The sequence below is a fragment of the Carcharhinus amblyrhynchos genome, chromosome 1, assembly GCF_965287045.1.
Source record: "Carcharhinus amblyrhynchos chromosome 1, sCarAmb.v2.hapA, whole genome shotgun sequence".
Lineage (NCBI taxonomy): Eukaryota > Metazoa > Chordata > Chondrichthyes > Carcharhiniformes > Carcharhinidae > Carcharhinus > Carcharhinus amblyrhynchos.
Window position 1 is genome coordinate 144,635,644 of NC_137324.1, and position 15,041 is coordinate 144,650,684.

Below are 15,041 nucleotides of genomic sequence, written 5' to 3' on the forward strand. Positions count from 1 at the left end.
TCCATAAACCTGTCCACAGACCTCTTAAACGCCCCCAAACTAGGCGCATTTACAACTGCAGCAGGCAGGGCATTCCAATCCCTCACCACCCTCTGGGTAAAGAACCTACCCCTGACATCTGTCCTATAACTACCCCCCCTTAGTTTAAAGCCATGCCCCCTCATGCTAGATTTTTCCATCAGAGGAAAAAGGCTATCACTATCCACCCTATCTAAACCTCTAATCATCTTATATGTTTCAATAAGATCCCCTCTTAGCCGCCTTCTTTCCAGCGAAAGGGCACTTTACAAACAATGAAGTACTTTTTGAAATGTAAGGAGTAACTTTGACCTAGAAGAACTTGAGTTTCGGTTGGGCATAAAGTTTTTTTTTTAAAATCTAAAACAAGAGCCCTAACCATCTCAGTCACACTTCCATTTTTAACAGAAGTTAGATAAAGAAGCAACTGATCCTCTCACAGGAGACATCATTGAAACCTTTTAAGTCTTTCTTTTTTGATCGTACTTGATCTGACATACGTACAGAGGAATTTTGCCTAGAATGGGAAGGTTGTCTAGGCATCTGGACTTCCAAAAAGCTGTCAGGGAGAAAGAGGTAAGGATGCTTAGACCTATAAAGTAATACCTTTGGAGCACTGCACGAGGGCTTGGAGTAATAGAAATGTTTTCTCCAGGCCTGCTGAATTCAAAGTTACTCCCCCAACACCAATTTGTGTGCTCACTTTCATTGCTCACTTCACCAGCTTATTAAACTCTCTCAAACCTAGACAATTTTCTAACTCATTCGCCACCTTCCCCTCCCGACTTCACAGGCCACTGTCTCATAGTTAAAAGCTACATGGTGTTCAGGAAACATGTGCTTCCAGGTTTCATGTCCATATCACCTCTTTTGCTCTAGACACACAACCCATAAATACTGGAGCTGTCTTCACTGTTGGAATGTCAGAAGAATGGCAGCCAATTTGCACAAAGCAAAACTTCACAAACTGAGCATTGAAAGAACTCCTCACCCTTTTTGCGAATGGTAGCATTGAATTTTGTACATCTGCCCGAGAGAGTTAATCTCTCATCTGAGTCCAACACTCCCTCAATTCTGTGCTAGTTCTATCAAACTTCCTCTAAACATAACCTTTAGAGGGTCAGTTTGACCTAATTACAAATCAGCACTCGTAAGTATGCTTTGATTTGAATTCCATGTCTGGTGTTCTGGAATTGCGTTTTGTCTTGTGACTCTTTTCTTGAAATTATAAATTGAATTTGTTTTCCTTCAACAATAAACCTGTGTTTAATTTAAAAAGAAAAAGAAACAAAACTGGTTCTGGCAGATTTATTCTGATGGTATCTAGAGAGAGAATTACATTGTGGGTCTACAGAAATGTTCGTGCATTGGCCCTCAGTCCTGAAATGTAACACTGAATACTAGAACAGAGTGGAGTTTGAATACAGATTCACGTCCTGTTGGGAAACAAATGAGTCCTGATGCAATTTAAAAAAGTGACTACTTCTGGTATTGGAAGAGGCTGCGAAGTGTCTGGGTAGACCAGTGACTAAGGTGACGTTGTACGAGCAGGTAAATGACAGGGTTAGGAAGAGCTGATCATAGATCAGAATTTTTAAATTGTTTTTGTTACTTGATTTATTATTGTCACATGTATTAATTTACAGTATTGTTTCTTGTGCACTATACAGACAAAGCATACCGTACAGAGAGAAGGAAAGGAGAGAGTGCATAATGTAGTATTACAGTCATAGCTGGGATGTAGAGAAAGATCAACTTAATATAAGGTGGGTGCATTCAAAGTTGAGGGTGGCACAGTAGTTAGCACTGCTGCCTCACAGCTCCAGAGACCTGAGTTCAATTCTCACCTTGGGTCACTCTCTGTGCGGAGTCTGCACATTCTCTCCATGTCTGTGCAGGTTAACTCCGGTTTCCTCCCACAGTCCGAAAGACATGCCAGTTAGGTGCATTGGCCATGTTAAATTCTCCCTTAGTTTACCCAAACAGGCACCGAAGTTGGTAACTAGGGAATTTTCACAGTAACTTCATTGCAGTGTTAATGTAAGCCTACTTGTGACATTAATAAATAAACTTAAACTTAAAAGTCTGATGGCAGCAGGGAAGAAGCTGTTTTTGAGTCAATTGGTACATGACCTCAGACATTTTAATATTTTTCCTGACAGAAGAAGATGGAAGTGTGTGTGTCTGGAATGCGTGGGTGCTTGATTATGATGGCTGTTTTTCCAAAAGTGGGAAGTGTAGGCAGAGTCAATGTCTGGATTGCATGATGGACTGGGCTTCGTTCACAACCCTTTGTAGCCTTTTGCAGACTTGGACAGAGCAGGAACCATACCAAGCTGTGATACAACCGGAAAGAACATTTTCTACAGTGCATCTATAGAAGTTAGTGCGAGTTGTAGCAGACATACCAAATTTCCTCAGCCCCCTGAGAAAGTAGAGGCTTTGGTGGGCTTTCTTAACTTATCGTTGGTGTGAGGAGCCAGGATAGCTTGTTGGCAATTTAGACATTTCAACCATTTCATCCCTGTTGATGGAGACAGGGGCATGTCCTCCACAATACTTCCTGAAATTAATGACTATCTCCTTCACTTTACTGACACTGAGGAAGAGATTATTGTCATCGCACTATCTCTTTCTTGTAGTCTGTCTCATCATTGTTTGAGATCCGACCCACTACAATGGTGTTGTCAGCAAGTTTGAAAATTGAGTCGGAGGGGAATTTGGCCACACGGCAATAGGTATACAAGGAGTATTGTAAGGGGGTATAGGGCACTGATGTTGAGGGTGATCACGGAGGAGGTGTTGTTGCCTATCCTTACTGATTGTGGTCTGTGGGGTAGGAAGTCTCGGATCGAGTCACAGAGGGAGGAGTCAAGCCCTAGGCCACAGAGTTTGGAGATGAGTTTTGTAGGAATAATAGTGTTGAAGGCTGAGCTGTAGTCAATAAAAAGGAGTCTGACGTATGTATTTTTGTTATCCAGGTATTCCAGGGTTGGGTGTAGGACCAGGAGATGGTGTCTGCTGTAGACCTGTTGCGGCGATTGGCGAACTGTAGTGGATCCAGGCAATCTGGGAGGCTGGAATTGATTTGTGCCTTGACTAACCTTTCAAAGCGCTTTATTGGTTCATGAGATGTGGGCAATGCTGGCTAAGCCAGCATTTATTGCTCGTCCATAATTGCTGTTGGGAAGGTGGTAGGGTGCTGTCTTTTGAACCAATGCAGTCCATATGCCCCACCCACATGCTGTTAGGAAGGGAGTTCCAGAAATTTGACCCAGCAACAATGAAGGAATGGCGATATGGTTCTAAATCGTGGCTTGGAGGAGTCTTGCAGTTGTGGTGTTCCCATGCACCTGCTCCATTAACCTTCTTGGTAATTGAAGTCATGGATTGCATTTGGAAACTGCTATCTAAGAGGTCTTGTTGAGTTACTACAGTGCATCTTGTAGATGGTACACTGCTGCCTTTATGTGTTAATAGTTGAATGTTTAAGGTGTTGGATAGCGCACCAGTCAAGTGGGCTGTTTTGTCTTGGATGATTTAGTGTTTCTTGAGTGTTGTTGGAGCTGCACTCATCCAGACAAGTGGAGAGTATTCCATTACACTCCTGACTTGTGTCTTGTAAATGATGGACAAGCCTTGGGGATTCAATGAGTTACTCATTGAAGAATTGCCAGCCTCTGACGTGTTTTTGTAGACACAGTATTTATATGTCTGATCCAGTTCAGTTTCTGGTCAATCGTAGTCCCCAGGATGTTGATAATGAGGAATTCTGTGATGGTAATGCCTTTGAATGTGAAGGAGAGATGGTTAAATTCTATTTTGTTGGAGATGGTCATATATGATACGTGAACAGTAAATGTTACTGGCCACTTGTCAATCCAAGCCTGAATATTGTCCAGGTATTGCTGCATATGGAAATGGACTATTTTAGTGTCTGAGGAGTTGTAAAGTGTTAAGAATTGTGCAGTCATCCTCGAATGCCCCCATTTCTGACTGCTGAAGATGACTGGGGCCTAGGACACTACCCTGAGGAACTGGGACTGAAATGATGGACCTCCAACAACCACAGCCATCTTTCTTTGTGTGAGGTATGGCTCCAATCAGAGGAGAGGTTTCCGTTGACTTCAGCTTTGCTAGAGCTTCTTGATGCCACATTCAGTCAAATGCTGTCTTGATGTTAAGAGCAGTCACTCTCACCTCTGGAGTTCAGCTCTTTTGTCCACGTTTGGATCAAGGCTGCAATGAGCTGGGTGACTCAGGTGAAACCCAAACTTGAGCATTAGTGAGCAGGCTATTGCCCATTAAGTGCTGCTTTATAGCATATCAGTGACACTTTGCATCACTAGATCAAAAGTAGACTGATGGGGTGATAATTGGTTGGGTTGGATTTGTCCTTTTCGTAGACAGGTTTTACTTGCGCAATCTTCCACATCGATGGATGGATTTTAGTATTGTTGCTGTACTGGAACAGCGTGGCTGGGACGGTCAGTTCTGGAACACAAGTTTTCAGTATTGTTGCTGGAATATTGTCAGGGCTCCCAGCCTTTACAGTATCCAATGCCTTCAGCCGTTTCTTGATATCATGTGCCGTGAATTGAATTGGCTAAAGACTGGCATCTGTGATGCTGGGGACCACAGGAGGAAGATAAGATGAATCATCCACTTGACACTAATGGCCGAAGATGGCTACAAATGCTTGTCTTTTGCACTGATTAGCTGGGCTCCCCCATCATTAAGGATGGGGATATTTGTGGACCCTAGTTGTTTAATTGTACACCATTTTCACAGCTGGATGTGGCAGGACTGCAGGGCTTAGGTGTGATCTGATGCTAGAATCCATCATCAAAGAAGAAATAGTGAGGCACCTAGAAAAGAACGGTTTGATCGAGCAGACGCAGCATGGATTCGTTAAGGGGAAGTCGTGTTTGACGAATTTATTGGATTTCTATGAGGATGTGACTAGTGCGATAGATAGAGGGGAACCGGTGGGTGTGGTGTTTTTAGATTTCCAAAAGGCGTTTGATAAGGTGCCTCATAAAAGGTTGCTACAGAAGGTTAGGGTGCACAGAGTTGGGGGTAAGTTGTTAGCGTGGATAGAGGATTGGCTGTCTAATAGGAAGCAGAGAGTTGGTATCAATGGGTGCTATTCTGGTTGGCAGTTGGTGACTAGTGGAGTGCCACAGGGATCGGTGCTGGGGCCTCAACTGTTTACCATTTATATAGGTGATCTGGAGGAGGGGGCTGAGTGTAGGGTGACAAAATTTGCTGATGACACAGATGAGTGGAAAAGCAAATTGTGTGGAGGACATGGAAAGTCTGCAGAGAGATCTGGATAGGCTGAGCGAGTGGGCGAGGACCTGGCAGATGGAGTATAATGTTAGCAAGTGTGAGGTTATCCACTTTGGCAGAAATAATAGTAGGAGGGATTATTATTTAAAAGGCCAAGCTGCAGCATGCTATGGTGCAGAGGGACCTGGGGTCCTTGTGCACAAATCGCAAAGACCCAGTCTGCAGGTGCAGCAGGTGATCAAGAAGGCGAATGGAATGCTGGCCTTTATAGCAAGGGGGATAGAATATAAAAGTAGGGAGATCTTGCTGCAACTATACAGGGTACTGGTGAGGCCGCAACTGGAGTACTGTGTGCAGTTTTGGTCGCCGCACTTGCGGAAGGATATATTGGCCTTGGAGGGAGTGCAAAGGAGGTTCACTAGGCTGATACCGGAGATGAGGGGGTTGGCCTATGAAGAGAGACTAAATAGACTGGGCCTGTACTCGTTGGAGTTTAGAAGGATGAGGGGGGGATCTTAAAGAGACGTATAAGATAATGAAGGGGATGGATAGGGTAGAGGTAGAGAGATTCTTCCCACTTAGAAAGGATAGCAGGACTAGAGGACACAGCCTCAAGATAAGGGGGGCTCGGTTTAGATCAAAGTTGAGGAGGAACTTCTTCACTCAAAGGGTGGTGAATCTCTGGAATTCTCTACCCGTTGAAGTGGTGGAGGCTACCTCGCTAAATATATTTAAGTCACAGGTAGATAGGTTTTTGATAGACAGGGGAATTAAGGGTTATGGGGAGAAAGCGGGAAAGTGGAACTGACCCACTTCAGATCAGCCATGATCTTATTGAATGGCGGGGCAGGCTTGAAGGGCTAGATGGCCTACTCCTGCTCCTATTTCTTATGTTCTTATCCAATGGTTGCGGTTTGCTTAGCTCTGTACATTGTATGTTGCTTCCACTGTTCAACGTGTCCTATGTCCTAGCTTCACCAGGTTGACCGCTCATTTTTGGTATGTCCAGTGCTACTCCTTGCATGCCCTCCTGCTCTCTCCATTGGACCAGGGTTGGTTCTCTGGCTCAGTGAAAATGGTAGAGTGGGGTATATGCTGGGCCACGAGATTACAGATTGTGGTTATATACAGTTATGCTGCTGATAGACCACCGTGTCTTATGGATGTCCAGTCTTGAGTCACTAGATCTGTTCAAAATCTATCCCACATGGTGGCAGTGCCAAACAACACGATGGAGGGTGTTCTCAGTGTGAACAGGATACCTTGTCTCTATAAGGATTGTGTGGTTGGCACTTCTGCCAATACTGTCATGGATAGATGCATCTGCGACAGGTAGATTGATGAGAAGGGGATAAAGTAGATGTCTCACCACCTGCCAGAAACCCAATCTTGCAGCTATTTCCTTTAGAACTCTGCCATTCAGATGGCTGTGGTGCTACCAAGTCATTTTTGGCGATGGACATTAAGTCCCCTACCAAGGGTATATTTTGTACCCTAGCTTCAGTGCTTATCTAAGCGGTGTTTAACCTGGAAGAGTGCTGATCTATCAGCTGAGGGTAGCACATGGTAACCAGCAAGAGGTTTCCTTGCTCATTTTTGGTCTAATGCCATGAGATGTTATGGGGTCCAAAGCTGATGTTGAGGACTTCCAAGGAAACTCCTTCCTGATTATATGGAGCCACTTTGGATGATAGTGATGGTGGTGTCTGGGACATTATCTGTAAGATATGATTTTGTGAATGTGACTGTGTCAGGCTGCTGTTTGACTAGTCTGTGGACAGCTCTCCCAACTTTGGCACAAGCTGCCAGACATCAGTAAGATGGATTTTGCAGAGTTGACAGGATTGGGTTTGCTGTTGTTGCTTCTGGTGCCAAAGTCGGTGTCAAGTGATCTGTCCAGTTTCATTCCTTTTAGACTTCATGATAGTCGTTTGTTGGGCCTTTTTAGAGGATAAGAATCAACTGCATTGCTGTGTGTCAGGACTCACATGAAGGCCAGACCGAGTAAAGATGGCAGATTTTCTTCCCTAAAAGGCAATAGCGAACCACATGGGTTTATACAACAATTGGTAATGGTTTTATGGTCAGTGTTAGACATGCTTCTTAATTCCAAATTTATCAATTGAATTTAAATTCAACCAGCTATTGTGATGGCATTTGAACCTTTATCCTCAAAACGTTAACCTGAGCTACATTACTACTACAACACCACCTTCCCTGTAGAGATGAAAGATATATATTACACTCATAACACTGTAGGATGTTTTTTGAATTGTTTTTGCAATCCACCTCTAAAATCCAGCTGCACTTTGCAATGTGATAATTAAAGTGTTTGAAAAATTGTTGGAAAAATATTCTGCAAAATCTTCTTTTCTGTCCCCTTCCCATTGCCTTGCAGGGTATAAAACTAATGATGTGCTACATATATTTTATCATCCCGTGGAATTTACAATTTCTTGCAGATGATTGGAAAAGGCCCAATGTCACAGCTGTCCTGGCATGGGATCAGTCCACAATTATCGTGGGAAAGCATAGCAACACAAGACAACAATCTGGGAGGAATGAAAGTCATTTGGCATTTGGATTCACTGCCTGTGCTGTTTCAGTCGTGCTTTTTGGGAGCAACTTTGTTCCTGTGAAGAAATTTGATACCGGCGATGGTAATTGTACAACACTGTTTTCGTTAAATTCTGCAACTGTATTGGCATGCCACCTGCACATCAGTTGTAATTAACATTTAATCAGTGAGAAAAGAAAATTGAAAATCCAAGTATTGAAGCATCCACACACAACTCTTAATTTTGATTTCACTAATTCAGCCTGTGGTAAATGCGCAAAATTGTGGACATGCTGTGACTTAGCCGAAACAATTTTCTATTGCATATGGTTAGTCATAGGATATAGTCACTATCTTATCTGACTTCATGTTGCTGTATCCCTGTGTTTCATCTGCTTCTGTCCTCTGTCTCATCTGCTGATTTTCTTTCCTTAACTCTTCTTGAATTCTTTGGATGAGAAGAGATTCTTGATACAGGTCGAGTATCCTTTATCTATAAATCTGAAAACTGAACACATCCAAACACTGAACCGTTTTTGAACCTTATCAACCTTAAGCGCAGGAAGTCTTTGACCCAGGCTGACATGAGCCACATCCTGAAAAAGAATTTGAAAAGGGAGAGATGTAGTTTATTGAAAATTCCATTGTGCATTTTTTTCCACTTAAGGTTGCCATATACATATGCCAGCAGAGTTGAGGGAGAATAAAGGAACCTATGTTTTTATAGCATGTATGGCAATTCTGATTCTTACAGATTCTTAAGGATAATCGGGCATAGACAATAAATGCTGGCCAAGCCAGCAATGCCCACATCCCAAGAACAAATACTAAAAAGCTTCCTATTCTCTTCCTGCTGTCTTCTCTCATCTCCTATTTTAAAATACCCACTCAACCTCTGCATACTTCTTCCTTACTTGGTGTACTGTCAGCCACTTAATTGTCAATTCACTCTCATCATGTTCAGTTTGTACTCCTAGTCTTCTAGTCAAGATTGAGAATTGCAAATCCACAACCATCTAGTTCCCTTTCTGCCTCCCTATTTGTTTTTCATAGAAGCTTTGTTTGATTTCAAACCACAGTTTTTTAAAGCAAATAAATTATAATTAGGAATAAAAATGTCTACTTTTTTTGTGTTCCATTCCCTTTCCATCTCACATCTGCATCTCTTCCATTTTCCCCTCTCCTGTTATAAACCTAGTGCAACAGGACGAGAATTAGTTCCTACTGGTTTCTAGATAAACCAATTATTGTATCCTAAGTAGCCCATACTTTTGTTTCTTATATATTGTTTCTTCAAAATTGTCAATTTATTCAAACTATATTTAGACACATCAGATTGCCAAGAGCTTGTAAAGACAGTAAACTAAATGTCTATCTTTGCTGAAATCTTAAAATGATTGCATGAAGATCAGTTTACAAAACAAATTGCACAGCAACTTTATTTCTTCCATTTTTTGTTAGTTCATCTTGGCCACAACTGTACTATTCAAAACTAACAAAATTATCACCTACAGTTTTTACAGATCAGAATCCAGTATTATGCATGTAATAACAATGTACAATGCTGGAAATGCTGAGTGGGTCAAGTAGCATCAATGGAAAGAGAGTTGGCTCCAGTAATTTATTGTTATCAAGTTATTATTGATTGTTGTCAATGAATTGCGAGTGGCAGAGAGGTTAACACTGCTGCCTCACTGCCAGATTCATCAGCCGCACTCACAAGACAGCCCCTAACGTCACCCAAGCACAACGCAACGCCATCCATGCTCTCAAGACCAACCGCAGCACTGTCATCAAACCAGCAGACAAAGGAGGGGCCACATTCATACTGAACAGAACAGATTACTACAAAGAAGTATACCGACAACTGAACAATGAGGAACACTACGAACACTTACCCGCAGATCCGACCAAACTACACACCCATCAATTCAACAGACTGATCAAGACCTTTTGATCCAGACGTTCAGACCGGACCTCTGTGCTCTCATCTCATGTACTCCCCGCGTTGGAGATTTCTACTGCCTCCCAAAGATACACAAGGCTGACACACCTGGCCATCCCACCGTATCAGCAGTGGGACCCTGTGCAAGAACCTCTCTGGCTAAATTGAGGGAATCCTGAAACCCATTGTACAAAAAACCCCCAGCTTTTGTTGCGACACAGTGGACTTCCTACAGAAACTTAGCACATGGAGCAGTTGAAACATAGAACATAGAACATTACAGCACAGTACATGCCCTTTGGCCCTTGATGTTGTGCCGACCAGTGGAACCAATCTAATGACCCTCTAACCTAAACTATTCCAATGTTATCCATATGCCTATCCACTGACCATTTGAACGCCCTTAAAGTTGGCGAGTCCACAACTGCTGCAGGCAGGGCATTCCACGCCCTTACTACCCTCTGAGTAAAGAACCTACCTCTGACATCTGTCCTATAATTACCACCCCTTAATTTAAAGCTATGTCCCCTCGTATTAACCATCACCGTCTGAGGAAAAATTCTCTCTCTATCCACCCTATCTAACCCTCTGATCATCTTGTATGCCTCAATTAGGTCACCTCTCAACCTTCTTCTGTCTAATGAAAACAACCTCAAGTCCCGCAGCCTTTCCTCATAAGACCTTCCCACCATACCAGGCAACATCCTGATAAACTTCCTCTGCACCCTTTCCAATGCCTCCACATCCTTCTTATAATGTGGCGACCAGAACTGTAAACAATACTCCAAATGCTGCCACACCAGAGTTTTGTACAGTTGCAACGTGACCTCATGGCTCCAAAATTCAATCTCTCTACCAATAAAAGCTAACACACCATACGTCTTCTTAACAACCTTATCAACCTGGGTGCCAACTTTCAGGGATCTATGCACATGTACACCGAGATCTCTCTGCTCGTCGACACTGCCAAGAGTCCTTCCATTAGCCTTATTTTCTGTACTCCTGTTACTCTTACCAAAGTGAATCACCTCACACTTTTCTGCATTAAACTCCATTTGCCACCTCTCAGCCCAGCTCTGCAGCTTATCTATGTCCCTCTGCAAACTGTAACATCCATTCTCACTGTCTACAACTCCTCCGACTTTGGTGTCGTCAGCAAATTTACTAACCCATCCTTCTAATCCTCATCTAGGTCATTTATAAAAATGACAAACAGCAGTGGCCCCAAAACAGATCCCTGAGGTACACCACTTGTAACTGAACTCCAGGCTGAATATTTCCCATCAACCACCATCCTCTGTCTTCTATCAGCTAGCCAATGCCTGATCCAAACTGCTAAATCACCCTCAATCCCATGCATCTGCATTTACTGCAGTAGCCTACCATAGGGAACCTTATCAAACGCTTTGCTACAATCCATATACGCCACGTCAACTGCTTTCCCCTTATCCGCCTTTTTGGTCACCTTTTCAAAAAACTCGATAAGGTTTGTGAGGCACGACCTACCCTTCACAAAACCATGTTGACTATCCCTAATCAATTTATTTCTCTCTAGATGATTATAAATCCTATCTCTTATAATTCTTTCCAAAACTTTGCCGGAAGTAAGGCTCACTGGTCTATAATTCCCAGGATGGTCTCTACTCCCCTTCTTAAACAAGGGGACCACATTTGCTATCCTCCAGTCTTCCGGCACTGTACCTGTAGCCAATGACGACATGAAGATCAAAGCTAAAGGCTCTGCAATCTCCTCCCTAGCCTCCCAGAGAACCCGAGGGTAAATCCCATCCGGCCCAGGGGACTTATCTATATTCACACTCTCAAGAATTGCTAACAGCTCAATCCCGTCTAGTCTAAAAGACTGTATCTCAGTATTCTCCTCAACTACATTGACTTTTTCCTGCGTGAATACTGACGAAAAATATTCATTTAGTGCCTCTCCTATCTCTTCAGGCTCCACGCACAACTTCCTACTATTGTGTCTGACTGGCCCTAATCTTGCCCTAACCAATCTTTCATTCTTGACATACCTATAGAAAGCTTTAGGGTTCTCCTTGATCCTATCCGCCGAAGTCTTCTCATGTCCTCTTCTAGCACGTCTTAATACTCTCTTTAGCTCCTTCCTGGCTAATTTGTAACTCTCCAGGAGCTAACTAACCAGGAGCACTCCTCGTCACTATGGATGTCTCGGCACTCTACACCAACATTCCCTATGACAATGGCATTGCTACAACTGCCTCAGTACTCAACGCCAACAACTGCCAATCTCCAGATGTACTTTTACAACTCATCCACTTCATCCTGGACCACAATGCCTTCACCTTCAACAACCAGTTCTTCATCCAGGCACACGGAACAGCCATGGGGACCGGATTCACACCTCAATATGCCAACATCTTCATACACAGGTTCGAACAAGACCTCTTCACTGCACAGGACTTTCAACTGATGCTATACACTAGATACATTGATGACATTTTCTTCCTTTGGACTCGTGGCGAACAATCACTGAAACAGCTATAGGATGACATCAACAAGTCCCATCCCACCATCAGACTCACCATGGACTACTCTCCAGAATCGGTTGCATTCTTGGACACGCACATCTCCATTAAGGACAGTCATCTCAGCACTTCACTGTACCGCAAGCCCACGGATAACCTCACAATGCTCTACTTCTCCAGCTTTCACCCTAAACGTGTTAAAGAAGCCATACCCTACTGAAAAGCCCTCCGTATACATAGGACCTGCTCAGATGAGGAGGATCACAACAGACACCTCCAGACACTGAAAGATGTCTTCATAAGAACAGGATATGGCACTCGACTCATCAATGGACAGTTCTCACGTGCCACAGTGAAAAATCGCACCAACCTCCTCAGAAGACAAACACGGGACATTCGTCGTCCAGTAATTCCCCGGAGCAGAGAAGCTACAACATCATCTTCAGAGCCTTCAACATATCATCGATGAAGATGAACATCTTGCCAAGGCCATCCCCACACCCTCACATCTTGTCTTCAAACAACCGCTCAATCTCAAACAGACCATTGTCCACAGCAAATATCCAGCCTTCAGCAGAACAGTGACCATGACACCACACAACCCTGCCACAGCAACCTGACATCGGTACGGATGCCATCATCTCACGTAAGAACACCATCCACCGGTTACACAGTACGTACTCTTGCAGCTCGGCCAATGTTGTCTACCTGATGTGCTGCAGGAAAGGATGTCCCGAGGCGTGGTACACTGGGGAGACTATGAGACGATACGACAATGGATGAATGAACACCACTTGATAATCGCCAGGCAGGAGTGTTCTCTTCCTGTTGGGGAACATTTCAGCAGTCATGGGCATTCGGCCTCTGACCTTCGGGTAAACGTCCTCCAACGGCCTTCACGACACACAACAACGCAGAATCACTGAGCAGAAACTGATAGCCAAGTTCCTCATAACACGAAGATGGCCTCAACTGGGATCGTGGTTCACGTCACGTTATCTGTAACTCTCACAACTTGCCTGGGCTTGCAACATCTCATTAACTGTCCTGGCTGGAGACAATACACATCTCTCTAACCTGTGTTTAACCCTCTGTCCACTCACATTGTCTGTACCTTTAAGACTTGATTACCTGTAAAGACTCACATTCCAACCATTATTTTGTAAGTTGAGTTTGTGTCTATATATGCCCCTGTTTGTGAACACAACTTCCACTTACCTGATGAAGGGGCAGTGTTCCAAAAGCTTTGTGCGTTGTGCTACCAAATAAACCTGTTGACTTTAACCTGATGTTGTGAGACTTCTTACTGTGCCTCACAGCGCCAGAGACCCAGGTTCAATTCTGGCCTTGGGTGACTGTGTGGAGTTTGCATGTTCTATGCATAGTCGCATGGGTTTCCTTCAGCTGCTTCAGTTTTTTCCCCACAATCCAAAGGTGTGCTGGTTAGGTAGATTGGCCATGCTAAATTGCCCTTTAATGTCCCAAGATGTGTAGGTTTGATGTAGTAGCCATGGGAAATGTGAGAGGTCATGGGCATAGGGGAGGTGAGAGGGCTTAGGAAAGATACTGTCAGAGAATTGGGACAGACCTGATGTGCTTAATGGTCTGTTCCTTTTTGTTTCCCTTTGACTCCATTCTTTTTATACAATCTTAGCTTTTGCCTCCTTGTTTCTTTCTCCACAGATGCTGAGTATTTTCATTATTTTTTGGTTTCATTTCAGATTTCCAGCATCTGCCATATTTTGCTATTGTACATTAAGCTTGCATGGTACACAGAAATATGTATGTGAAAGTATACAAACAGTTATGTGAATTTTGATATCAACTTCCACAGATAGGGATGATGTTCCTTTTTGGCAGGTGATCATAGTTTCTGGGCCTATCTTTACACCCTTTTTTGAAGAGGGGTGTAATATTTGCAATTTTCCAGACATCTGGCACAACCCCGTAATCTAACAAAAATTGGAAAATTCATGGCCAGTACCTCCACGATTTCAACTCTTAATTCCTTCAGTCTTATCTCACTGGGTCCCAGTGCCTTACCAATTTTTAAGTATAGACAAGTCTATCTGATATGTCATCCTTATCAACTTTAAACCCTTTAAGTGTCTAAATTACCTTTTCTTTCACCATGGCCTGCACATGATTTTGTTCCTTGGTAAAAACAGATGCAAAGTATTAATTTAAAAGTTTTGTCATGTCCCTACCTGTATGCATAAATTCCTTTTTCGTACTTAATTAGCCCCCCTTCTCCTACCACCCTTTTACTATTTGTGTGCTTATAAAGGATTTTAGAATTCCCTTTTATATTAACTGCTTGTATATTCATACTCTTTGCTCCTTGAGTACTCTGTTTCACTTTGCCTCTGAACATTCTCTGTTCAGTCTAATTCTTGGCTGCATTATCCACCAGACACCAGTCAGAAGCATACTTTTTTTATTTTGTTTTAGTCTTTATTTCCTTCATCATCCAGGAGTTTTGGATTTGTTTGCCCTGTCTTTCCACTTTACCTTATTCACCTCTTCGATGACTGAGCTATCCATTGTTTAGATACTATTTTGATTGCCAACTATTGATTCTAACCTATCTGGCCCCGATCCATTCTCACCCCACCAAAGTTGGTCTTCCCTCATTTAATTTTTCTTAATCTGGATTGTTCTTTGCCCTTCTGTATAACCAATGAGCCTTATGCTACAATATCCACTGCATTCCCAAGAATCAGGT

General features: G+C 43.1%; 1 protein-coding gene across 3 annotated transcripts in view; it reads left to right on the plus strand.

Moving 5' to 3' along the window:
* The window catches only part of LOC145345761 (transmembrane protein 144-like), a 113,425-nt gene that overhangs the window by 20,711 nt on the left and 77,673 nt on the right, over positions 1 to 15,041 (plus strand). For all 3 annotated transcript variants that reach the window (XM_080193471.1, XM_080193473.1, XM_080193470.1), the window contains exon 3: positions 7,773 to 7,970. In XM_080193471.1, the coding sequence (XP_080049597.1) occupies positions 7,773 to 7,970 (198 nt within the window). The remainder of the gene's footprint in view (positions 1 to 7,772; positions 7,971 to 15,041) is intronic.